General features: G+C 42.8%; 1 protein-coding gene across 7 annotated transcripts in view; it reads right to left on the bottom strand.

The window, feature by feature from the left end:
• SLC67A1 (solute carrier family 67 member 1) overlaps positions 1–26349 on the bottom strand; it is a 142484-nt gene that overhangs the window by 104296 nt on the left and 11839 nt on the right. For 3 of the 7 annotated variants that reach the window (XM_077818281.1, XM_077818279.1, XM_077818280.1), the window contains 3 exons: positions 7202–7284; positions 7018–7076; positions 4219–4421 (listed from right to left, as the gene is read on the bottom strand). In XM_077818281.1, the coding sequence (XP_077674407.1) occupies positions 4219–4421; positions 7018–7076; positions 7202–7236 (297 nt within the window). In that variant the 5' untranslated portion in view covers positions 7237–7284. Of the gene's footprint in view, positions 1–4218; positions 4433–7017; positions 7077–7201; positions 7285–26349 lie in introns of those variants that run through there. The other 4 variants (XM_077818284.1, XM_077818285.1, XM_077818283.1 and 1 more) reach the window with 3 other exon arrangements.

The raw sequence follows: 26349 nt of genomic DNA, 5'->3' as shown, positions 1-26349 counted from the left end.
AGTAGGACCCGTTGTAGTCTCCCCTTTAACCAATTCCCTATCCACCTTTCAATATTCCTATTGATGCCCATCTTATCCAATTTAACTAATAATTCCCCATGTGGCACCGTATCAAACGCCTTACTAAAATCTAAGTAAATTAGATCCACTGCGTTTCCTTTATCTAAAAAATCTGTTACTTTCTCAAAGAAGGAGATCAGGTTGGTTTGGCACGATCTACCTTTTGTAAAACCATGTTGTATTTTGTCCCAATTACCATTGACTTCAATGTCCTTAACTACCTTCTCCTTCAAAATTTTTTCCAAGACCTTGCATACTACAGATGTCAAACTAACAGGCCTATAATTACTTGGATCACTTTTTTTCCCTTTCTTAAAAATAGGAACTATGTTAGCAATCCTCCAATCATACGGTACAACCCCTGAGTTTACAGATTCATTAAAAATTCTTGCTAATGGGCTTGCAATTTCTTGTGCCAATTCTTTTAATATTCTTGGATGAAGATTATCTGGGCCCCCCGATTTAGTCCCATTAAGCTGTTTGAGTTTCGCTTCTACCTCAGATATGGTGATGTCTACCTCCATATCCTCATTCCCATTTATCATGCTACCATTATCCCTAAGATCCTCTTTAGTCTTATTAAAGACTGAGGCAAAGTATTTGTTTAGATATTGGGCCATGCCTAGATTATCCTTGACCTCCACTCCATCCTCAGTTTTTAGCGGTCCCACTTCTTTCTTTGTTTTCTTCCTATTTATATGACTATAGAACCTTTTACTATTGGTTTTAATTCCCTTTGCAAGGTCCAACTCTACTTGACTTTTAGCCTGTCTCACTTTATCCCTACATATTCTGACCTCAATAAGGTAGCTTGCCTTACTGATCCCTCCCTTCTTCCACTCCCTATATGCTTTCTGCTTTTTCTTAATTACCTCTCTAAGATGCTTGCTCATCCAGCTTGGTCTACAACTCCTGCCTATGAATTTTTTCCCCTTTCTTGGGATGCAGGCTTCCGATAGCTTCTGCAGCTTTAATTTAAAATAATCCCAGGCCTCCTCTACCTTTAAACCCATAAATTCTTCAGTCCAATCCACTTCCCTAACTAATTTCCTTAATTTTTGAAAGTCAGCCCTTTTGAAATCAAAAACCTTAGTTGCAGATTTATTTTTGTTAATCCTTCCATTCAGTTTGAACTGAATTAGCTCATGATCACTTGAGCCAAGATTATCCCCTACAACCATTTCCTCTATGAGGTCCTCATTACTCACCAAGACCAAATCTAAAATAGCATCCCCTCTAGTCGGTTCAGCAACTACTTGCTGAAGGAATCCATCAGCTATCGCATCTAGGAAAATCTGAGCCCTATTATTATTACTAGCACTCGTCCTCCAGTCTATATCTGGGAAGTTAAAGTCTCCCATGATCACAGAGTTTCCATTAGTATTTACTTTATTAAAAACATTAAAAAGGGCTCTATCCATATCCAAATTAGATCCACGCACATTGCTGTAAAAAGCCATAAATGAAGTGCACCCAGTGCACTAAATGCCCCAATAATAACGATCTGTAACCCACAAACTCCCTTGACTACAGGGGCGTTAACGGGTCACTTCACCTTGAATTGTCCCTTGAAATATGTGTTAACGACTTATGCTAAACAATCTGTTCGGCTTGTTTCAGAGTAGCAGCTGTGTTAGTTTGTATCCGCAAAAAGAAAAGGAGTACTTGTGGCACCTTAGAGACTAACAAATTTATTTGAGCATAAGCTTTCATGAGCTACATCCAATGAAGTGAGCTGTAGCTCACAAAAGCTCATGCTCAAATAAATTTGTTAGTCTCTAAGGTGCCACAAATACTCCTTTTCTTTTTGTTCAGCTTGTATTTAGCTGTGACACTGTTGAGTACCTTTCCCAGACCTGCAGAAGAGCTCTGTGTAGCTGGAAAGCTTGTCTCTCTCACCAACAGATGTTGGTCCAATAAAAAAAATATTACCTCACCCACCTTGTCTCTCTGTTTTCACATTGGCATTTTGAGGCAGACAAGGAAGTTCTTAACAACTCAGCTAATGCTGAAGGGGATGATTTAACTTTACCCCTCGTTTGCCTTTGGATATGAAGTGCACATCACTCTGAGCACCACACAGGAGGATCTTGTGGATCACGTCATCATGACACCCTATTTAATCAAGCAAGCTGCATTAACAGCAAATATCACATAAACAAAATGGCATCTGTACTACCAGTCCCCTCCACATCCCAAAGCTGGAAGCACCCTAAAAAACCTTGTGCCCAAGGGACAGATGCCTCAGACTCAGGCTTTTGCTTTGTAATGTTTAATGCAAAAGTAATATTTTGAAGCTTCCAAAGCACTTAATACCACCTGCGCACAGAGTCACCAGCCCTATAAATCTGACACTTTCACTACCACTAAATACACTAAACACATTTTGTAAATGAGAGAGCCACCTTGCACTGCCATATGGCATATCCTGGGACTGTTCATGCTGTGATACTGTGCACTGCATAAAATTAATTTGCCTAAAAATGTACATATGTAGAAAATCACTCAAACTACAGCAAACAGCTTCTTTCTTGTAGCCCAGCCTATACACTTGTAGCCAGCCAACACTTAATACTCCAGTGTGAGTTCACCATCCTTGGGCATTTAGAGGGACATTATAAATGCAAGACATTTTACTGTCTGGACAGTTTTACACACTATTTATTACAACCAGTATTTGAGAATACTGCCGCTGAAAGAGTAAAGCAAATAATATATCTAGCACAGGTATTTCTGTGGGTTTAATCTTTGTATTGGAGAGAGCTTGGTGAATAGTCAGAATTCCTTCTGTGTGGAAAGTTAGTTTTACTTAGTCCCATAGCCCAGCGTGATTACATCAGTCACCCACAGACAAGCACTAAGAGACCATGCAACAGAACAGCCACTGTTGGATTGGTTTATGAAAGGGGGGCACAGAGTGGACTGTCTCTGGAGACACAGAGATGGGAGAGAGCTCTCATAGCAGGCGAGAGAAGAAAAATGAGGAAAAGAAAAATAAGAGGAAGAGCTCAGAGCTGTGAGTGGAGTGGGAACTACATTTTTACTTGATAATATCCTTTTAAAATGACCTGCAACTTGATTACTGCAGCATCCTCCAGTCTGGCTTTGGCATCTGCAACTCTGTACCCTCTAGGCCATTGAAATTGCTGCTACAGAGATCATCTTCTTGACTCATTGTTCTGATCACACCAACACCACTTTTGAGACCCACCCTTGACTCCGCCTCCTGGACTGCATCAAACACAGATTTCTTGGCCTTCCATGCAGACACCTTCACAATTCAGCCCTGCCATAACTAATCCGTTCTATTGTCTTAATGCAACCTCCATCCCCACCTCTACTTGGACAACAGGGCCAGTTGCAATCTTCCACAAACACTTTTGCTCTCTCTACCACGAAGCCTCTTACATGTGGGGAAAGTGCCCTGTCAAAATCTGTAAAGCCACTATTTTATCAACCTTCAAATCCCTCCTTAAAATTCACCTCTTGCATGGTGTCTACAGAAAGCTGCCACCCGAGAACCACTGGACAAGTGGCGCGTTGTGATTACAGGCTCCTGATTGGCTTATTACACATACATACTGTGCACAAAGCGGTCTATGCTAATATATTCTATTATTGTTACCCTATGCTCCCTACCCATGCCTGCTTGTTAGTTCACCTACCTACTACAGCTTGTGTTTTAGATTATAAACTCTTTGGAGCAGGGACTGCACAGGGCCCAGCATAATGCAGCACGCGTCTGGCAGAGGCCTCTAGCCACTACTGCAATATAAAAAATAATCATCTGCCTGCCGTGCTTAATTGGTAATGAAAGAAGTGCCAGGGCTCAAGCAATTTCATAATTGACACGGCAAGCCCAAAGGTCCCGGGGATATGAACTGCCAAGCCTCGAGGTGCTGGGGCTCAGCCTGATAAGCCCTGGTACAAATTAAGTACTGTCTGCCTGTCATTAGTTATGTGCATCTATTCACCGAATGTACATGGAGTGCCATGTGAAAGGCCAATATATTCACTTACATCTGACTTTCTAGTCAGATCTAAACTTTCTCCCCTATTTCCTGGTAGAAAGTCTCCCCTAATGTTGTTGAAAAACTGAATAGTCTGTGTTGAAAGAAAGTGGTCTGGTCTATTAAAGCAGGCTCAAATGGTACTCACTGGAATGATCCCAATCTGCATGAACAAGCAGGTTAGGTCCATGGCTGTGATCAGATAAGTGAGCCGGATCACTTGCTGCTTTTGGATCATATTTTCTGGCTTGTTCTGGTCCTGCAAGATCGCTCTCTTGAATATCAGTTCCTGTTTCTCTCCTCCAGAGCTGGCCCCTTCATTCATGCACACTGCCCAGGCTGAAATGTAACCTGAAAGGGAACTTTTAGCTAGGCACATAAGCTTATTTACATGCAAGGTGCAAAAGTCACATTTGCAATTTGAGGCTTAAGGGCGTGAAAGCTGCTGAGTCACTGTGTTTTGCTGAGTCTTTTTCTTTTATTTCGTTTTTACAAATGGAGACCTTCTGTGTTATCTTTGATCCCGACATTAGAGTGGACCACTTTAATGACAAGGAATCTCATTCGTGTTTCTTGTTCTCGACTTAACCATTGGATTAAACAGAACTGTTGTAGTGTTAAAGAAGAAGGCCATTTTTAGAATCCCAGCAGAGCTGCAGTTGAACTCAGTACCAAAGGGCTAAAATTATAGAGCACAACAGTCCCTCACTTTGTAATTGTTACTGCGTCAACACCTTAAGGGTATGTTGCAGGGGTGGCAAACTACAGCCCGTGGGCCAGATCTGGCCCGTCAGGGCTTTGGATCTGGCCCATGGGATTGCCGCCTCCGTGGTGCCATGGGCCCCGCGTCACTCCCGGAAGCAGCCGACACCACATCCCTGCAGCCCCTGGAAGGGGGAGAGGGCAGAGGGTTCCGTGCGCTGCCCTTGCCTGTGGGTACCTCCCCCTGTAGCTCCTATTGGCTGGGAACAGGGAACTGTGGCCAATGGGAGCTTTGGGGGAGGTACTCACAGGCGAGGGCAGCACACAGAGCCCTCCGCCCTCCCTCCTCCAGGGGCCGCAGGGACATGGTGCTGGCCGCTTCCGGGAGTGGCGTGGGGCCAGGGCAGGCAGGCAGGCAGGCAGGCAGGCAAGGAGCCTGCCCTGGCCCCGGTGCGCGCCACTGCCACCCTGGAGCCGCTCCAGGTAAGCGGCGTCAGGCCAGAGCCCGCACCCTGAACCCTTCCTGCACCCCAACCCCCTGCCGCACCCCTCCTGCACCTCAACCCCCTGCCCTGAGCCCCCCTGTGCACTCCTCCCTGCACCCCTGCCCTGAGCCCCCTCCCGCACTCCGAACTCCTTCCTGCACCCAACCCCCTTCCCTGAGCCCCCTCGTACATCCCGCACCCCTCCTCTGCCCCAACCCCTTGCCCTGAGCCCCTTCCTGCACCCCGCACCCCAACCCCCTGCCCCAGCCCTACATTCATGGCCCTGCATGCAATTTCCCCAACCAGATGTGGCCCTCGGGCCAAAAAGCTTGCCCACCCCTGGTATGTTGAGTCACCACTTTTTTTTAGCTGACTGTTTTGGCTTCTCTAAGTGCTGCCTTTTTAAAAAACAAAAAATGGCAAGCCAAAATAAACATGATTAGTATTGATTTTAAAAAGTGGAAAATGAAACATGATGTGGAATCACATTCAAGCCCTGAGTCTTTGTGCTACTTTTAATGGATCTGTGCAGACACTGGACCAACCCCTGCTCTCTCACTCATAGACATGGAAGGTAATCTGCAGCTATACCTAAAGCGGAACTGGACCCTAGGGCTCTAAAAGGGAACGTAAAGGGCAACCTGTGATCTTGAGGGAAGACAGAGAGCCAACAACTCAGAGCTTTGACTCCAATGAGAAAGTGCATTTACTCCATGCTTTTAAAGTTTCAAATGGCTGATCAGGTACTCTCTTACTAACTTAGTCATGGCTGTGCCCATTTATGGTAGTTAGTAGATTGACATATGCCATGTGTGCTTGTTATTATTTAATATTTATATTACCATGTGGTCCAGAGGCCCAGATTTGGGATCAGTGACGTATTCATAAATGTTAAGGCCAGAAGGGATCACTGTGATCTACTAGTCCAGCCTTAATGTGGGGTGCAGCCCTCCGGTGGGGCATAAAGGACTGGCTGAAGGAGCCAGGTGGATGTCACGTAGATTGAGATGAGGACTAACAACACATGAGGAGATTGCAAGGCAGGTAATGGTTTCATTTTCCTGAATGGTGGTTCAAGTTTTCCAAAGTTTAAGAAACACTGGTCTAGTCTGACCTTCTACAGAACAGAGGCCATAGAACTTCAGCTGGTGATCCTGCAGCAAGCCAGGACCCCGCTGTGGTAGGAGCTGCACAAACACACAGCCTGCAAACACTCACATGTGACTTCACTGACACCGAAGTCAGTGAAACTAGTCCAGGATTGCCAACCCCAAGTGTTCAAAATTCACCCGTCAGGTCCCCAAAAGCCCAGAAGATTGGCTTTAAAAAAATCGTATAATTTTAAAAACAATAAGATTTTGGCCTCTTTTTATTTACCTGTTGATTTCTGAACCTGTAGGGTCACACTTTGTAGCTTTTTTCCTGCAATAAAGGCTGGAAATTGACCTCATTTACCTGACTCCAGGAGCTGAGGCTCTAAGAAAAATACCAAATTTTGCAAGACCATGATAAACGGTGACAATGGCACATCTGTAAAATGACCTGTGTGTGTTTGCAGGGTTGGCTCCATAGAGGGCGTCGTGGTTCTTGTAACTGTTGGGGAGGCAGACTGTAAACACTTTGGAGCAGGGACCATCCTTTTGTTCTGTATTTGTACAGAGCCTCGCACAATGGGGCCCTGGCCCATGACAGGGGTCTTAGCCAACACTACCATAATACAAATAAATAGGGAGGTTTCATGTTACAGGGGGAGGTGTTACCATAGTCAGAGAGTTCAGAGCAACACCATATTTTGCCAAATAAGCTGCAGCATGAAGAGCTGAAAGCAACACAGAGAAGAGACATGGTTATTGACTCTGATATTGTAAACGCCGTGGTCAAGTAGAGTCAAACCCCTATACAACCAGGGTCACATTTGTCACAGAAGAAGAGGAAATTACTTACAGGCTGACAGTTTTGTGGAAGATTGGTGCTAACATTCAACTCATCTGAGCATGAAAGAATGGGTTCTTCAGCAGCTGAATTTCCTGGAAGAGAGCCGCAAACAGCGTAAAACAAACTTCCTGGTTGAGAGTATGATGGGACAGGGGACTGTGAACAATTATAATACTCAATATAAGAGTAAAATTAACAACAAAAGTCTGTCTTAGAGATTTTGAGACCATCAGAAATCCAGTCCAGACAAAGAACATGTAATTACTTACTGCTGACAGGAAAAGCTGCCGATCTGCACTTAAAAATCTTCAGTGAGTTGATTGATCAGCATGTCTAAATTGGAGCTGAAAACAGTCTATGTAAAGGCTACCAAAGAAATTTGGTCACACACCCCACTACTCCTCCCACAGCTGTGCTCCATACTGCACTGCCAAAAGGAGTCTGTATGCAGTCTCCCTATGTGCACTTTGGATTGACCTGATGTTTACTGGCACTAAGAAAGGAACTGAGATGAGAGGCCAGTTTTCGCGTCTAGCCTGTGGATCAAGGTACCGAAGGGACAAGACTCTGAAAAGGTTACACCTAAAGTTAAGCTCTCTCTGAAAAGGTTACACCTAAAGTTAAGCTCTGAGGCCAAGATTTTCAGTATTCAAAACTGCTAATTTTGGATGAGTCAATGAATTGAGGAGCAAGCCGCTCTGTCTGGCTTGTTCCTCTTTGAAGTCAGAGTAAGTTACAATGCAAAATGCATCAAAAGCTACTGCTTATCAGTATGATTTCACACCTCCGCTAGGAGGCCCTGTGGGTTCAGCTTTTTGAGAGGTATCAGAATGGCCTCAGTTCCATGGGATCTTCACGGATATCTCCCACAGATCTCCAGATAATGCAGCTCATTACGATCATTCCCACTTTACCAATGTGAAGCCTCCAGCCCCACAAGGAGGCATGACTAGATGGTCCATGTTCTCTTTCCACCCAGCTTTACAAGGAAAGGGAGCATCCTGCCCTGTAGAAGCCCTTGAGGAATTCCACCATGATTTCAACAATTTCCATCCCACCATCAACCTCAGCGTGGACCAGTCCACACAACAGATCCACTTCCTGGATACTACGGTGCTAATAAGCGATGGTCACATAAACACCACCCTATACCAGAAACCTACTGACCGCTATGCCTACCTACCTGCCTCCAGCTTTCATCCAGACCACACCACACGATCCATTCTCTATAGCCAAGCTCTATGATACAACCGCATTTGCTCCAACCCCTCAGACAGAGACAAACACCTACAAGATCTCTATCAAGCGTTCTTACAACTACAATACCCACCTGCTGAAGTGAAGAAACAGACTGACAGAGCCCGAAGAGTACCCAGAAGTCACCTACTACAGGACAGGCCCAACAAAGAAAATAACAGAACGCCACTAGCTATCACCTTCAGCCCCCAACTAAAACCTCTCCAACGCATCATCAAGGATCTACAACCTATCCTGAAGGACGATCCATCACTCTCACAGATCTTGGGAGACAGACCAGTCCTTGCTTACAGACAGCCCCCCAACCTGAAGCAAATACTCACCAGCAACCACACACCACACAACAGAACCACTAACCCAGGAACCCATCCTTGCAACAAAGCCTGTTGCCAACTGTGTCCACATATCTATTCAGGGGACACCATCATATGGCCTAATCACATCAGCCACACTATCAGAGGCTCGTTCACCTGCACATCCACCAATGTGATATATGCCATCATGTGCCAGCAATGCCCCTCTGCCATGTACATTGGCCAAACTGGACAGTCTCTACGTAAAAGAATAAATGGACACAAATCAGACGTCAAGAATTATAACATTCAAAAACCAGTCGGAGAACACTTCAATCTCTTTGGTCACTCGATTACAGACCTAAAAGTTGCAATTCTTCAACAAAAAAACTTCAAAAACAGACTCCAACGAGAGATTGCTGAATTGGTATTAATTTGCAAACTGGATACAATTAACTTAGGCTTGAATAAAGACTGGGAGTGGATGGGTTATTACACAAAGTAAAACTATTTCCCCATGTTTATTCCCCCCTCCACCTCCGACTGTTCCTCAGATGTTCTTGTCAACTGCTGGAAATGGCCCACCTTGATTATCACTACAAAAGGTTTTCTCCCCCCACCTCCCTCCCCGTCCCGCTCTCCTGCTGGTAATAGCTCACCTTACCTGATCACTCTTGTTACAGTGTGTATGGCAACACCCATGGTTTCATGTTCTCTGTGTATATAAATCTCCCCACTGTATTTTCCACTGAATGCATCCGATGAAGTGAGCCGTAGCTCACGAAAGCTTATGCTCAAATAAATTTGTTAGTCTCTGAAGTGCCACAAGTCCTCCTTTTCTTTTTTCCTAGAACACTGACAGTAGATGGAGCACTTCACCCAGGGAGTAAATGACAAATAGGGAGATGGCAGAGATAATAATCCTACACTTCCTTAATGGAGAAGGCCCTGAGCACCATGCCAGTTAAACAAGCACACCCAGCTCTTATTGAAGTGCAACAGGGGCTGCACCCACACAACTGATAGGATGACACAAGTCCCAGGATCTTTACATTCAGAGTTCTATGTAGCTTTCCTCATGTTTGCTCTCTCCTATCCTCTCATTCACAGCCTAGCCCTAGACAGTCTTATTTAGCCCTAGACAGTCTAGCAAAATCAGTTTTTGCTGAAAACAGAGAAGGAGGAAAGAGGCGTGGGGAAAGGAAGGAGCAGATCTTGGGGTAGAGATGTGGGGTTGAGAGACAGAGAGGCTTAAAGAACTGCCGGAGAGTCTGGTGCATGAAGTTAAGCCTTTGCTGAATCAATTTGAGGCTGAACCTTCCTGCTTTTACTTATTCCCACTCTGCACTTTTTCACAGTGGCTACACACAGAGTGGCAGATTAATTTTCTGATTTCAAACCAGCTCTGTTGATCTTTAAAGGTCTGATCTAAAACCCACTGAAATCAATGGAAAAAGTTCCATGGGCTTTGGATCACGGCCTAAAGTCTTTTGCTCTGTCTCAGATCTTATCCTTGGGCCTTGCCTCTGTAGGGATGTCACGATGGTACATTGAGTATGTTGGCCCTTATAATGTGGGACTCAGTCTACCTTGGCACCTATCTCAGACCACTTAAAGTATATAAAACTTATCCTTCAAAAAACTTATTTTTTATTAGAGCTGTTAAAAAAAGTGAAAAGCTAATTTTGTTTAAAATGTCACAGTTGTTTTCAATTTAAAGTGGTTCAAATTAACCCCTTTGTAGTTTTATGGGTTCCCTCCCTCCCTCCCCCAATATTATTTTTAAACGAAAACCACAATTGAATTTTTTTTGTATACCAGAAACCTGATTTTTTTGTTTCTGAAAACTAAAACTTTCAATAACCATTTGCATAAACATTAAAAAACAAACGAACAACCAACCCCCTATTTGGGCCTAATTTTTTCATAGCAATTCTTATTTTTTTAAGACTAGGTCATTTTTCAGCAGCAAAAAACAACTAAAATAAAACAAAAAACCCCACAAAATCCCCTCCCCCTACAACTAATTCAAAAATTTTCAACCAGCTCTGGGTTTTATTATGAGCACGCGCACACACACACGGTATTGCAAGCCATTTTCCTTCCATCCCTTTTTTCTTCAGTATAACCTCACCCCACTTTTGTCTCATGCGGGTGGGTTTTGTTATATTCCCTGACAGACAGTACTTCCATAGTCTAGTTACCCTGAATTATCAGACAGTGCTCCTAGCACCTGGTAGCAGAAAAGTGGCTTGGGGAAAGGCTGCTTTATTATTAACATTGTTATAAGAAGAGCCTGCAGAACTAAAGAAGCCATAGTAGGTGCTGACTGTGGAGGAAAGGTTCCTCTTTCTTCAGCATGGTCAGAGTTGACCCATTCTCATTGATCTTAAGGCCAGAAGGGACCATTATGATTATCTAGTCTGACCGACCCCTTGTTATAACACAGGCCATACCACAAAAAAAAAAAAAAAAAAAAGGATGGAGAATCCACCGCTTCCCTTGGTAGTTTGTTCCAACAAGTTTAATCATTCTAGTTAATACAAATTGCAAAAGGAGGTTTCATGGATTACAGTTAACTAAGTACAAGAAAAACTGTTTTTCCACCTGAAGTTTTGGTGGTGAAGCTTTTTGCCCTGATGATGCAAACACACATATGCTTTCCTGTGACTAGCCCTATTGGAGTCAGTAAGTGTTTGCAAGATTGCCTTACATTTCATTAACCTATCCACCTTAACATTTCCAACTTCCTACATGCTACATCCTATACATGAATTTTTAAAATGCTACCCCTTTGAAATCAGATGCCCTGCTAATGGGCCACACTGCATGATTACTAACTTGTTTCCAGGGAAAAATTCTTCTTACCAAGCTTGGAATGATGGGTATGCATCATCCAAAACCAGTGGCCATCTATTGTGCATGCTAACTAGATCCAGTATATAGCTCAAGTCAGCAGAATCTCTGTTATAGTTAACCCAGACTTCCTTACACAGGACAATATTCAAACATCAAAGAATTAATTGTATTAATTTAAAAAGATGAAGTGAGGGAGGGAGATTAAATCAGTTAAACAGTCAGAGACAAAAAAGTCTCAGCATCTCTTTTCCCATTCTCCATATGGCTGTAATCCTGACCCTGGAACTGTTACCTTTCGGTGGAATTTATGGGCAAAAAGCAAACTTCACCATTGGCATTAGAAAGCCCCACTCCACTGAAGTCCAAGTAGCCTGGCACACACTTATGCCAGTGGTGAATTTGGTTCCACAATTTAGCTGAGAGTCAACAGCAGTTTGAGAAAAATATGTTTGGCTAAAACTTACAGAATTAGATGTACTACTGGGCCAAATTCTACTCTTGGTTACCGAGTTGTAAACTTCCACTGAAGCCAATGACACTATAAAATGGAAATCTTGTTAATTAATTCTTTGATCCTTTGTAGTAGTAATGTTAGTGAAGAATTGGCATTGGAGAAGCATAGCAGTTTTATCTGAAAGCACCTTACTAGAGTTAGTAGACTAGATAATTGTTGATAGCATGTGATAACTAATTTGTCACACTTTAAAAAAGATTAGGGCTTTCAAGCGATTAAAAAAATTCATCACATGATTAATCACACTGTTAAACAATAATAGAATACCATTTACAAATGTCAAATTATGTACAAAAAACCTGCACAATATAAAACTTTAGAGCCTACAAGTCCACTCAGTCTTACTTCAGCCAATCACTCAAACAAGTTTGGTTACATTTGTAGGAGATAATGCTGCCCACTTCTTGTTTTCAATGTCACCTGAAAATGAGAGCAGATGTTCACAGGCACTGTTGTAACCAGTGTAGCAAGATATTTACGTGCCAGATGTGGTAAATATTCATGTGTCCCTTCATGCTTCAACCACCATTCCAGAGGACACGCATCCATGCTGATGAAGGATTCTGCTCAGTAACGATCCAAAGCAGAGTGGACCGATGCATGTTCATTTTCATCATCTGAGTCAGATGCCACCAGCAGAAGGTTGATTTTCTTTTTTGGTGGTTCAGGTTCTGTAGTTTCTGCATCTGAGTGTTGCTCTTCTAAGACTTCTGAAAGCATGCTCCACACATTGTCCCTTTCAGATTTTGGACAGAACTTTAGATTCTTAAACCTTGGGTCAAGTTCTGTAGCTATCTTTAGAAATCTCACATTGGTACCTTCTTTGCATTTTGTCAAATCTGCAGTGACAGTGTTTATAAATCAAACAACATGTGCTGGGTCATCATCTGAGACTGCTATAACATGAAATATATGGCAGAATGCAGGTAAAACAGAGCAGGTGACATACAATTCTCCCCAGAGGAGTTCAGTCACAAATTTAATTAACACACTATTTTTTTTAACGATCAGCAGCAGCATGGAACCATGTCCTCCAGAATGGTGGCTGAAGGGGCATTCGAATGTTTAGCATATCTGGCTAAATACCTTGCAATGCTGGCTACAAAAGTGTCATGCAAACACCTGCTCTCACTTTCAGGTGACACTGAAAATAAGAAGCAGGCAGCAGTATCTCCCGTAAATGTAAACAAACTTATTTGTCTTAGCGATTGGCTGAACAAGAAATAGGACTGAGTGGACTTGTAGGCTCTAAAGTTTTACACTGTTTTGTTTTTGAGTGCAGTTATGTAACAAAAAAAATCTACATTTATAAGTGACACATTCATGATAGAGATTGCACTACAGTACTTGTATGAGATGAATTGAAAAATACTATTTCTTTTGTTTGTCATTTTTACAGTGCAAATATTTGTAATAAAAATAATATAAAGTGAGCACCGTACACTTTGCATTCTGTGTTATAAATGAAATTAATATATTTGAAAATGTAGAAAACATCAAAAATTATTTAAATAAATGGTATTCTATTATTGTTTAACAGTGCCATTAATCCACGAATAAATGGACTGCTAGAGCAAACGGAAAAGGACTTACTAGTACCGAACAGATACACTCAGAGGGGTGGGATGGGTTGAGAAGGTGAAGGTGGAGGGAAGGAAAAGACAGAAGACAAATCTGTTGTGAATACTATGCGGATTGTGCTGACTGCTATCCCTCATTGTATTCACTGATGAAAGCTATCTGAGATGTGTTTTACAGTGTTGATGAATGACTTGTCTATCTAATGCCGCCTTCCTGATGTTTGTTTACCTGGCAATTGCTGGAAGAACACAAAGAATGGGAAAGCAAAGCACATCTTCAAAACAAGGGTTTTCACAGCTTAATGACTCTTTTTATTATTCAGGCAGAATTCCCACTGAAGTCTCTTGTGAGAATCAAGGCTTTCTAAAAGAGTGTATTGGAGATATGGGAATCTGTCCACAGCAAAGCTACTGCTTGGAAATCAAATGTTAGCTTAAAAAGGGTTGGGGGGGGGGGAAGGTTCTTTAGATTCTTAAATAAATTAATTGTGAGGAATCTGTAAACAGTCTCCTCTGTTCAGCAGTAGATAGCAATTTTTATTAAGCAGGTTAAGTTTCCTTTGTCAATTTAACATGTACGGGAACTATTCAGCCTTATCTCTAGCATCGCTGAGGAGGTTGGGTGCAATCCACCCGCTATGCAGAGGGCCAGAAAAAATGCTGATGGACCACTAAATACAGGGCATACATGGAATGTGAAAATAGCTTAAAGCTGCTTTCCCTTCTGGCTGTCCCGCCCCTACACCATTTAAGACCTCAAAATAGAGCAAGGACCAATAGTCAAGGAACTATTATATTAGTATGTTGCTTAAACACTGTCAAATATACAGTTTAGATGTAAAAAGATTCAGTGAAGACAATTATATTGTTACTTATCCTCAAAGTTCTACCTCCTTAAATCCCATGTGATAGCACCCAGGAAGGGACGAGAGGGAGAAATATCCCAAAACAAACTCAAAGTATATGCTAAACTGCTTTAATGATGTTAACTACTAAAAGGAGGTTTTTGACTCTGCGGTCCTTCAAAGTCATGGGCTCTCGTCTGGTCTGATACACATCCTAAGAATAGCAGCAGAAAGGAAATGGTCCTCTGCAATTCTCTCTGGGGACAGAGTACAGGCAGCTTCCTCATCAAGAAACATTCTCCTAATAAGCATCCAAGAATGCTGTGAGAGCGAGCTCTTGTTACTCACTTTAAATTAGTCCCCCCATCTTTGACTGAAATGGTCTCATTTGTAATATGGTGAAAGATTTATATAGTTAAGCAAACAAGAGGGTATATGGTCTGATATTGCCAGAGTTATGTCCCATGTTTGTTGAGTGATTTATTCCTTTGTCTAATTGTGTTTAAAAAAGAAAAAAGGCAGCTCACTAATGAATGGAAAAAGAACTCACATGGCCAGCAGAAAAGCCATGTTTAGTTTACAAAAAACACAGGCTTCAGGGATTTTCATAAAAACTACAGAGACAGTCCAAATCGGCAATTAAATCAGACTCCCAGTGGCTGCAGATTTCTTTTGGCTCTTTCTATGTGGGTATTCAATTGCAAAGAGCAATTATTTATAATTTGTTCTTACACAATACTGGTGTGCTTATTCTGCCTTGTACATTTTTTGTAGAATGGAAACGACTATTGTTCATTCTTTCGGTAAGTCCTTTGTTACGTTGCATATTAAACTACAAATCACATTGTGTCTCAGCTATGATTGATTATTATTAACGTTTTAATGGGAGAGCCCAAAAGCCCAATCTGAGACTGGGGCTCCATTGGGGTCTGAACAAAACACATCGTAAGAGAGAGAGTCCCCGGCCCAAAGAGTTTATAATCTAGACAAGAGCAAAGGGTGGGAGAAAGGAAGGATTGTCGTCCTCATTTTACAGATGGGAAACAAAGGATTTTGTGGCTTGCCCAAGCTCACACAGGAAGTCTGTAGCTGAGCTGGGAAGTGAACTCAGATCTTCTTCCAAGTCCCAGTCCAAAGCCTAACCCAGGGATTGGCAACCTTTGGCACGCGGCCCACTAGGGTAAGCCCCCTGGCGGGCCAGGTCTGTCTGTTTACCTGCCGCGTCTGCAGGTTCGGCCGATCACATCTCCCACTGGCCGCGGTTCACCGCTCCAGGCCAATGGGGGCTGTGGGAAAGGCGGCAAGCACATCCCTCGGCCCACACTGCTTCCCAGTGGGAGCAACGATTGGCTGAACCTGCGGATGCAGCAGGTAAACAAACTTATAATTTACTCTGTGCATAGTTCAATTGTAATCAGTGGGACAACTCGCTAGGTAAGGAACAACTCAGCAGGAGGAAATGTGGCAGGGCCTCTGACCCTAGTGTTGCATTGGCATATATAAGAACTGTGCTGGGCCTGATGTATCTTTGCAACAAGAAGATATTTTGGAACCCATTTTCAGTAATGACATTTGGTACAATCTCAACTGCAGCGAGAAACAAAAATCACCAAGCATGGCTGTTGTCATATTCAACAATGATATCATGGCACCATGTGTGTTCTCATGTGGCTGTATAGTCCAATCTGTGAGGAGAAAGATTGTGAACAATTGTCACATAAGAATGTGCAGGCTCCCACTGAAGACTTGGGATGGCGCTTGGTCTTTTTTTCAATCAGTTCTTTGCGTCTGTCTTCCTCAAAGTGTTTACAGCCTTTACTGATATAGTTGCTCTCCATTCAGGCCTGTCCTTGGCTGTATCTTCAAAGTTATCAATATTTGTACTGTAATAGATGCGATTCGGCTTGTGGTGTCTGATTTGTTTCCGTTGACCATCCCCTAGTGCTTTCTGATTTTCAACTCGTCATAGACAACTTTTTTCAGGAATCTATCACCACCCATTCTGATAACATGACCTGTCCATCTAAGTTGATCATTGAAGATTATTGCCTCGATGCTGGGTGGTTTTGTTAATATGTGAGATTTTTGTCTTGCCAGTGGACCTTTAGAACAGAGCAGTGACAATGCATGGGAAAAATTTCAAGTTGCTTAATGTGTCTATGGTAAACCACCCATGTTTCACACCATATATAAGGGATGCTATCACTGCTGCCTAGTACATGATCGTTTTGTTAACTGTTGGTGGTGTGCTGGTTGAGTAGCCAATGGTGAAGACTTGCAAAAGCTGGCTTACCTCTCGTATTCAATTTGATATTTCTTGAGCCAGGGTCAGGAAACTATCACTTTAGATGGTACTGCCAAGATATGTTAAGTGATTGATGCTCTTTAGTTCTATACCATCAATGGTGATGTTTGGCTCAGTAGTAAAGGTTGATGGACCTGGTTGAAAAAAGGCTTCAGGTTTTTTCCAGGCAGGTGGTGAGAACCCAAACTGTTTAGTTGTCTCTGAGAATCTGTCAAAGACAAGCTGTAGGTCACTTTCACCATGAACACAATCATCTGCAAAAAGGGTTTTTCATACGAGTTCTTAAAAATTTTTTGTCTTTGCAATAAGCCTTTGGAGACTGAAGAGCTTTCCATTAGTTCTGTACTTTATGTAGATGCCCTTTAGAAGATTGTCCACTGCATAATTCAGAATAGCTGCAAAGAAGAAACCAAAAAGGGCAGGTGCCAGTCCACAGCCTTGTTTCACCCCATTAGGTATGAGAAATGGTTTAACAAGGGCACCCTCTGAGAGTACTTTACCAGTCATATCTTTGTGGAATTAACATATGATGTTAACAAATTTGGTGAGGCAGCCTAACTTTTCAAGAATTTTCCAGAGGCCATTTCTTTAGCACAATGCTAAACTTTTTTTTTTTTTTTAAGACTAACAAAAACAGGTTACAGTTCCATGTTTTGTTCAATACATTTTTCCTGAATCTGTCTCACAATAAAAATCATATTTGTGTGGCTCTGACCTGATCTAAATCCACACTGGATTTCTGGTAGAAATTGCTCCAATACCATTTTGACAAGCCAACTGAGCAAAATATGGGCAAGGATTTTACCACCTACAAATAGCAGGGAGATACCCCGGTCAGATCTGTTGCCTTTATTTTTCTATAGTGTAACTATAATTGCATCTTTGAAATCCTGTGGAATTTCCTTAGCTTCTCAGATATCCTTAATGATTTCATGTAGATAGCAGAGAGTTTTGGGACTTGTGAGTTTAAAGATTTCAGCTGGTGTGCTGTCTTTGCCAGGTAATTTGCCTGACAATTTGTTTGACAGCTTTTTGCACTTCCTCAGTGATAGTTGGCTGAGTGATTTCTTCATATATGGGGTGCTGGGTCCGTTCCTCTAGCACCTGTGGGTTGACAATAGAGGAGTGGTTGAGTAGCTCAGTAAAGTGCTTTCAGAGGTGCCTCTCTTGTCGTTGATTAAGATAGATGCACCCGAACTCTTCAGTGGAGCTGGTCCCAATTTTGATTGACCATAAACGGCCTACAGGGAATCATAAAACATCTTTGTATTGTTAGCAGTGTGATGCTGTATTTCTTCTGCTTTCGTTTCCCACCAATCATCTTGTAGGACACAAAGCCATCTCTGAGACTGTGCTTGCAGGTAGTTGGATTTATCTTTGATGTTGATTCTTTGTCATTTTGCTAAGACAAATATATCATTCTCTTCCTTAAGGATTTTTTTTATTTCATCGTCATTTTCATCAAACCTGTCCTGGTGCTATCTTTGATTTTTGCCTAGCATTTCTACTGAGGCTTGAAGGATGGCTGATCTGAATATATTCCACTTTTTGAGTATGTTACTGAGTGATGATATAAATGCTGTCCAATTTTTCCTCTAAGTTTTCCCTTCAGTTTTATTGAAGAAATGGATGACTCAGCTTTACTATATTCAATTTTAATCTGTTCAGCACTGTTTCACTAAGGGGCAACAGCATGTAAATTAAAAATGGCTCTGATCATCCTGTGATCAGTCCAACAGTTTGCTCCTCACATTGCTTTTGTGATCTTCATGACCCTTTGCTGCGACTATGCTGGATCTTGGATACATCCAAGAGATTTGATGTTTGTTGGCTTGCCCGAAGCTTGGGCTCAGCACACTTGCTGAGTAGGAGGAGACCATTGTTGGTCATTCTTCTGACTCCACTGGTCATTATTACACCATTTATGCCTCATGGTCTTTTCCAATTCTGCTGTTAAAGTCTCCCAGAAGTATGAACTTGTCTTCACTGGGTATAGGTTTCATTATTTCATCCAATCAGAACAGAACCATTCTTTGTGTCTTCCATACTGTTCGTGGTTGAAGCATAAGAACTGATAGAGTCACAAATTGTAATTTTCCAATGGGAAGTTGTAGAGGCATTAGGTATTCATTTTGCTCACAGATAAGTCTTTCAGTGATTTCAGGAAGCTGTTTCCAATTGCAAAACCACTGCCATAAATCTTCTCTTCCTATGCTGGTTTCCCTTTCCAAAAGGCAGGTATAGCCACCTCCTAGCTCCTTTATGGAGCCTTCATGTGCAAGTCTGGTTTTGCTGGAGGGAGCTATATTGATGCTGTACCTCGCACATTCCCTTGCAATTAATGCTGTGCATCTTTCAGGTCTTGATGTGTTGTTATCTGTGTCCCCTAGAGTCCATATGTTCCATGTCACCACAGTGAGACTCATTTTCTTAGAAAGACAACTTGTGTGAATGATTTAACACCAAGGTAAACTGGCCAGATTATAGTTGGGATGGCAATATTTTGGGCACCTTTTCTAGCCCATTTCTTTTACTAGGTGAATGGTGCTGTTCTGAAAAAGGGCTGGTCAGTCACTTGGGGTGTTGCTGAATATCCTTGCTACCCAGGAGTCAAGATGAATGACCAGAGTCCCAGGTCATCTGCATGTAGGTTTGTGACTTTGAGTGAGTATTCATCTACACCAGACATTTCACCACACATGCTCCCCATTGCCACTGGACTTCCTTTCTATGATGCATGAATGCCTGTGTACAAGATTTTTAAGTGAGAAGACCATTGCATGGAGGCAATCTCACTCTCTCAGCTGCTGAAGTCAAAGAGGGAGTGGCATGAAGGGTCGTGACACCTGGGAACTTCATTAGCTGCAGTGGATAGCCATTGATGTGTTTGTGTCCTGCCAAGCCTTACATATTCCATGTAACATTGTTTTGCAAAGAGAAACAAACAAACAAAATAAATCACAAACAAGTAGTATAAGATGAAACTACTTAAATAGCTTTGAAAGGGGTCTGAATCTAAGATGTATGTATCTTTTAATAGGAGGAATAAGTAGCTTTAATTAGATGCCAACAAAATAATTAGCTCAGTGTTTCTGTTTTGCATACTGTGCCAGATATTGCTCTAATTTGCTCTGGTATGAAATGGGGTTACTTCGTTTTCTTACGCCATATTTAAATGAGTTGGTCCCTTTTCTCTCTTCTATTTATAGTCCCGATCCTGTACATGCTTATGTATGTGTGTAAATTTACATGGGTCTACTCATGTGTGTGGCATCATACAGAAGCATTTGCATGTACGGTCTCAGGTAGGTTGATCCTAGGCCATTTATGACTTTATAGATCATAAACTCCACCACAAATCTGATGGGAAGTCAGTGCAACTCCTGGAGCACTGGTCTTACATGCTCTCAATGAAATGCCTCACTCAATAAACGACCCACTGTGGTCTGCACCACTTTCGGTGTCTGAATGGTTTCAAGACATAGCCCCTTGTAGACCACATTGTCATAGTCTAATCAAGAGTTAACAAAAGCATGGATAACAGTGGCAAAGTCCTCATTTGAAAGGGAAGGTTGCAGCCTCCTAGCTAGTCATTGATGGCAAAAAGCTGACTGAGTTACGGCTGAATATGGTCAGACAGCAGCTGGGCAGAGGGGTCTAAAATCCCCAATAAACTGCAAACACTAGTAACTAATGGCAGATGTACTCTTTCAATCAATGGGACTGATATTTCCTCGGCTATCTCCTCTGGCTGCTTTCCCCAGCCCCTCAGTCTTGCTGGGTTGAGCTTCAGTCAGTTCACTCTCATCCATACCCCAATCTCAACTAGACACTGGTTGAAGCCATGGGGTCCAGAATATACACACAACATACTGAAAGCCCAGTTTTGATGATTGAAGTCTAGAGAAGTGTAAGATGTATGTATACTGTGACTAAAGCTGATCTATAATAAAAATAAAACCTAAAAACTTTCCTTCAACGTACGAATATTTCATCAGACTAGTATTATAGAGCCCCTCTCTGGAACTGCAGCAATGTCTGGAATGCAAAAGCTGTTTATCATTTAAATAACATTTAAGCCATTATGATCATTTATAAGAGAACTGTAAATGATCTGGGCTGTATGAAGACCCTTGTTGTGGTTTGCTGCAGGAATGCTGTAGATTTTCTCTGCACACACTTCATTTTGCAAACAATGGGAGTTTGAGACATTTTCTGCCAGTTTTGAGGCTCCCGTGTTTAGCAAAATAATTTTCCTGTGTCAGAATCAAACAATTGCTTGATTTCATAACATATAAACATTCAAAAAACCACCAACAATATAAACAAGAATTTCTCTGTTAGTGAGTGGTCCCAATACTCTATGCAGAGCACAAACTATGGAAGTATCCTCAATGTTTCTGATCATATGTTTCTGCAAAAAGTCATTAAGAACTGCAAAATGTGTTGCTGTAAATCCTTGTGCATTCAAGGTCACTTTTGGGTGAAATTAACTCTCCAGCATAAACCCTGAATAAATGGGCCCTGTGTACGGGAGCTAGTTAGGGTCTGGGGACAATGGAACCCAGTCCTTCAACCCACAGCCAGGGGTCAGCTATGCAATCCTGCTGTGGTCACCACCCTTAGTCCAGCACAGTCTACATGCCCTGAAACAGGGATGCTTGTGGCCTGACTTATGCAAGTTCCACTGTAGAGTTCCCCCGCATGTCAGATCCACAGCACATAACCCATCTGATCTGCAGAACAGCCACTGGAGCCCTCCATGAACCCTTTTATGATGGGTGAATTTTGCCTCTTTCTCCACTCTTTTGAGCTAAAGGATGAATTCCCTTAGCTAGAAGCTTTAGTAGACTCATTAACTGCTTATGTGGACCAGCCTCTAAAGCAGGGGTGGGCAAACCCTTTGGTCTGAGGGCCACATCTGGGTTTGGAAATTGTATGGCAGGCCATGAATGCTCACGAAATTGGGGTTGGGGTACAGGAGGGGGTAAGGGCTCTGGTTCAGGATATGGGTTCTGGGGTGGGGCCAGAAATGAGGAGTTCAAGGTGCAAGAGGCAGCTCCGGGCTGGGGCAGGGGATTGGGGTACCGGAAGGTACGAGGTTTTAGCTGGGGGTGCAGGCTCTGGGGTGGGGTTGGGGAGTTTAGGGTGCAGGAGGGTCTCCAGGCTGGGATCGAGGGGTTCAGAGAGTAGGAGGGGGATCAGGGCTGGGGCAGCGGGTTGGGGCGTGTGAGGGGTCAGGGGTGCAGGCTCCGGGTGGCGCTTAAGCAGCTCCCGGAAGCAGCAGCATGTCCCCCCTCCAGCTCCTACGTGGAGGTGTGGCCAGGTGGCTCTGTGTGCTGCCCCATCCACATGCACTGACCCTGCAGCTTCCATTGGCCACAGTTCCCGGACAATGGGAGCTGCGGGGGCAGCGCTTAGGGCGGAGGCAGTGTGCGGAGCTCCCTGGCTGCCCCTACGTGTAGGAGCCAGAGAGGGGACATGCCACTGCTTCCTGGAGCCATGCAGAGCAGCAGCATGTGCACACGGAGCGGCCCTCCCACCCCACTCCCCGGCTGGAGTGCAGGAGTGGGGCAAGCTCTAGACCCCGCTCCTTAGCAGGAGCTCGAGGGCCGGATTAAATAGGCTGGGGGGATGGATGTGGCCCGCAGGCTGTAGTTTGCTCACCCCTGCTCTAGAGGGTGAAAAAGATCCACACTCACTTACTGTGGGTTATAAAAGTATTCAAACATTTGTGTTGTAGCAAAAACACACACAAAATAGGACTTTCAAATAGATCTGAGCAAAAGAATTTGTTAGCCCCAAACAAAGTTGGCTACAGCAACTGGAAGGGCTTGTAATTCAGAATTACAGATGTGCCAATTGCTTTTTGCTATGATATTTGTTTACGGAAGGTTTTTACTGTTACTAATGCCTAATTCAAGGAAACTCTCAGGGCCACATCCTAGGCTGGTATAATGGAGTGGTGCATACACATGCTAGGGCTGAACTTGCCAGTTTCAGTACATCTTGGCATTCATTTACTTTCTTACACCATGGACCGGGTGGAAATAACACAAATACAGCAAAGTTGTCATTTAAATCTGCAATTCCGTCTTTCGTCTTCTGGCAGTAACACAAATCTTTATATCAAAGACATAAAAATCAAAACGTAGTGTACTATATACTTCCCAGAAATTAAACAAGTCTGGCAAAGTCCAGTCCAAATTGTGCTAGCTTTTTACAAATAACCCATAAACACCAGGTCTGGACCTACATCTTTTGCAAATACCTTAGCTACAAAAAGAGTGCTGCATGCAAAGAGCGCTGTGCAAGACGTATTAACGTAGCTCACTTTCCTGACAGCCTTCAAGATAGCCTTAGAATTGGCTTCATTAAGCTGCCTCAAAGAGGGAGCTCAAATGCAAACACTACCAACCTTTTAAAGTACGACTCTGGTCTGAACAGCTACACTGCAAAAATGACACCACCTTACTCAACAGATCAGCTCCTTGCATCTGTTCAGATTCTCAGCTGCTGAGTTTAAAGACAAAAATAAAGTTTTAGTCATTCTCACTCCTGTTAGCCCAGGAGAACCAGCACAACCATGAAAATGAGCTGGATTCTTTTCCCAAATGTGCATTATCTATAGAATTGCTTGCTAAATTCCAATCACTAACACACATGCCAACCCACTGACAGCTCAGGTGACATTGGGGACATAGTATGAAGACAGCAGAACTGCATAGATATCTCTGAGGCTCTTAATTTGGCCAGCAGAACCTTTGCTTACTGTTGATGATGCAATAAAAGGAAAGAATCCAGCTTACGTTTGTAGGGCTGGCAGTTAGAAAAATATTTAGTTATATTTTCAAACTGAGCACATTTGATCCGGAAATCACAATAAACACAGAACCTCAGGATGTTATTTTTTACACAATCATTTTCAAACTAGAACTCACTTTGAGTAGGCAACTATCAGTTTAAATTACCTCAGCTGTTTTATATTATGGCTCCAGCATACCAAGAATGACCAGTTGTCTCACTTTTATTTAAAGAAGAGCCCAATCTGAAAGATCTGGATTCAGATCCACCATTTTCTAAAGATCCTAGAGTGGAGTCCTGGCCCCATTGAAGTTACGGGACTTTTGCCATTGACCTCAATAGGGTCATCTTTGCTTTTATTTTTATTTAAAAAACATTCAGTGCAGTAATGCTGAATGATGAAATAAAGGATCCAGTTTGTGTTAAAGGTCTTTCTACTACATCGTCTTAAAACGTCTTAATCTGCTATTGCGTGTGTGTGTGTGTGTGTGAGTGAAAGTGTATCAGTGGGAGGTGTGTTTCTCTTTATAAAAGACTACTGTGGGTGTTATAGTCCACTCTAGGCCAGATTCTGACACCCTTATTCACACAGAGTCATGCCTTTCTCTTCAAACTGCCTCAAGTGAATCAGTGGGACTACTTGCAGAAGAGGTACAATGAATAAAGGTTCTTTCTGTATGTTTGTGTGGGGAAAACTGCTCTCTGTGGAACAGAAGGGCACCTGCAGTCCTGTATAAGAGAGTGGCAAGAACGTGTGCCTTTCATCTCATGTCTGCATGAAGGGATGATTACATCTTTGTGCCTTATCCTGTAGTTCTTACTCTGGCAAAAACCCCATTTGAAGTCCAGCGGCTAAAAGCCTGGAGTTAGCCTTCCGTGAAATTTACACTGGCAATAGGTTGTGCAGAAAATCGCACAACAGCTGGGGAAATGTGTAATATGGGCCACTGTGGAAGAAAACATATATTTGTCTAACATTCTCCTAGTGCAGACAAAGCCTTAGGTTTCTCCTGGATTCCACTGCCTACTTGAGAGGCATTACATATACATGCCTCATCAGGGTTACACTCACCAGCACTTCTGAATAGGGCCCAAGGACCTCAAAACTGAGCCCTTTACATCTTAGCCTAATCCAAGATGTGTGACAGACAGACAGAAATAATATTTGTGGGTTTAAAACAGTGACTCATCGCATTAGTTTAATATAGTATTATTTGTGGCTTCATAGTATCCTCTCTCTCCTCTCTGTTTTAACTAGGAATATGGCAATTTCACTTTTCTTAGAACCAGTTGGAAACCACTTGAGCTGGCTTATTAAAAAAATTGTTGTTGTTTTAGATGGCAGGTATAATTGGTCAACTTACATGACGTCTCACATACAGAGCATGGTTTCTGTTCCCAGAATAGACAGATACTCGGAGTTTGTAGTGTGTAACAGACCAATGCATGTACAGTATATATTACAGAATATATTGTGAAGAGGCGATAACTTAACCTAGTTAAGGGTTTAAACCAGATTTCATTATAAAACCCTATTTTACCACCCCACAGCCCAAACTTTAGTTTGGTAAATGGCTTGGCCTGAAAATTGCCAGACTTGCTTTGTAGGCAAAAGGGAATGTGCTTGCAGAGTCCGAAGAAAATTCAAACTGCTTTTGAAGCATAAGTCATTAAAATATTATCTTGCTTCTTTGTCTCCCCCTAGCTTAGAAAGGGCTCCTTGTTACGTGCTTAAGAGGTGACCCTTCCAACTCCAACAGGACCATGGAAATACAATTTTACCTTTTCAATACCTACAGTGTATCCATGTACTCCTCTGATGAGATCTAAGGACATTCTCTAGCAGTTACATGCTGACTCCGGTGGGAATTGTACAAGAGATTGGAAGAGGAGTATAAGCCAAGGAGATGCTCCAGAATTCTAATATGCAGGAGGAACACTGACTGTGAATGAATAGGGATGGGAAATACACTGGAGGGAAGCCTGCCAAGTCTCGGAGATGAACTTTTGGCATGCGTTAGAAATACTGTGAAGCAAATGTATCCCTTTGCTGTTCTTGACAACCAGCTGATACGGTGCCACGGTTGCATTGGGAAAGGGTAACTTATTGCAGCACAGCTAATATAACTTGCATCCAGAACTCCACCTCTAAGTCACCTCTTGCTTTCTAGATGTGCTGGTCAAATAAAAATGGCTGCATTTAAATGTGTTCAAAGACAAATCTGGTGCCATGCGACACAGAGAGGAAAGTGAAACTGATTGTGGCCAGGTGGGGTCTGAAGAGAAAGTCAGGATTGTAACAGAGACTCGGAGGTGAGTTATTACAGTGTCCTCTCTCTACTCTGCACAGCTACTCAGAGCAGTATATGAGGAGAATACCCTTTAAAGGTTCTTTGGACATCAGAGGGCGCCATCGCCCCACAGATACATGACATCATCCACCGGCTCTAAAAAATCTGTGCCCTGGAGGAGCAGTCCCTTCTCTTTTCTGCTTCAGAAACCGACTGGAACCAGTCCAGGCGCTCAAAGTAGCTTTGTGATCAGAGACGTCTCAGCCTCAGTGTGGGCGATTCAAGCAGGAGAAGCTCTCCGATCCCCCAGTCGACATGCAGCTTCTGTAAACCCTAGGTGCTAGAACAGGGGTTTTCAAACTTCATTGCACGGCAACCCCCTTCTGACAACAAAAATTACTACAGGACA

The sequence above is a fragment of the Eretmochelys imbricata genome, chromosome 6, assembly GCF_965152235.1.
Source record: "Eretmochelys imbricata isolate rEreImb1 chromosome 6, rEreImb1.hap1, whole genome shotgun sequence".
In the NCBI taxonomy this organism is placed as follows: Eukaryota; Metazoa; Chordata; order Testudines; family Cheloniidae; genus Eretmochelys; species Eretmochelys imbricata.
The sequence above is the reverse complement of the archived record's forward strand: the minus strand, read 5'-3'. Positions and strand labels throughout refer to the sequence as shown.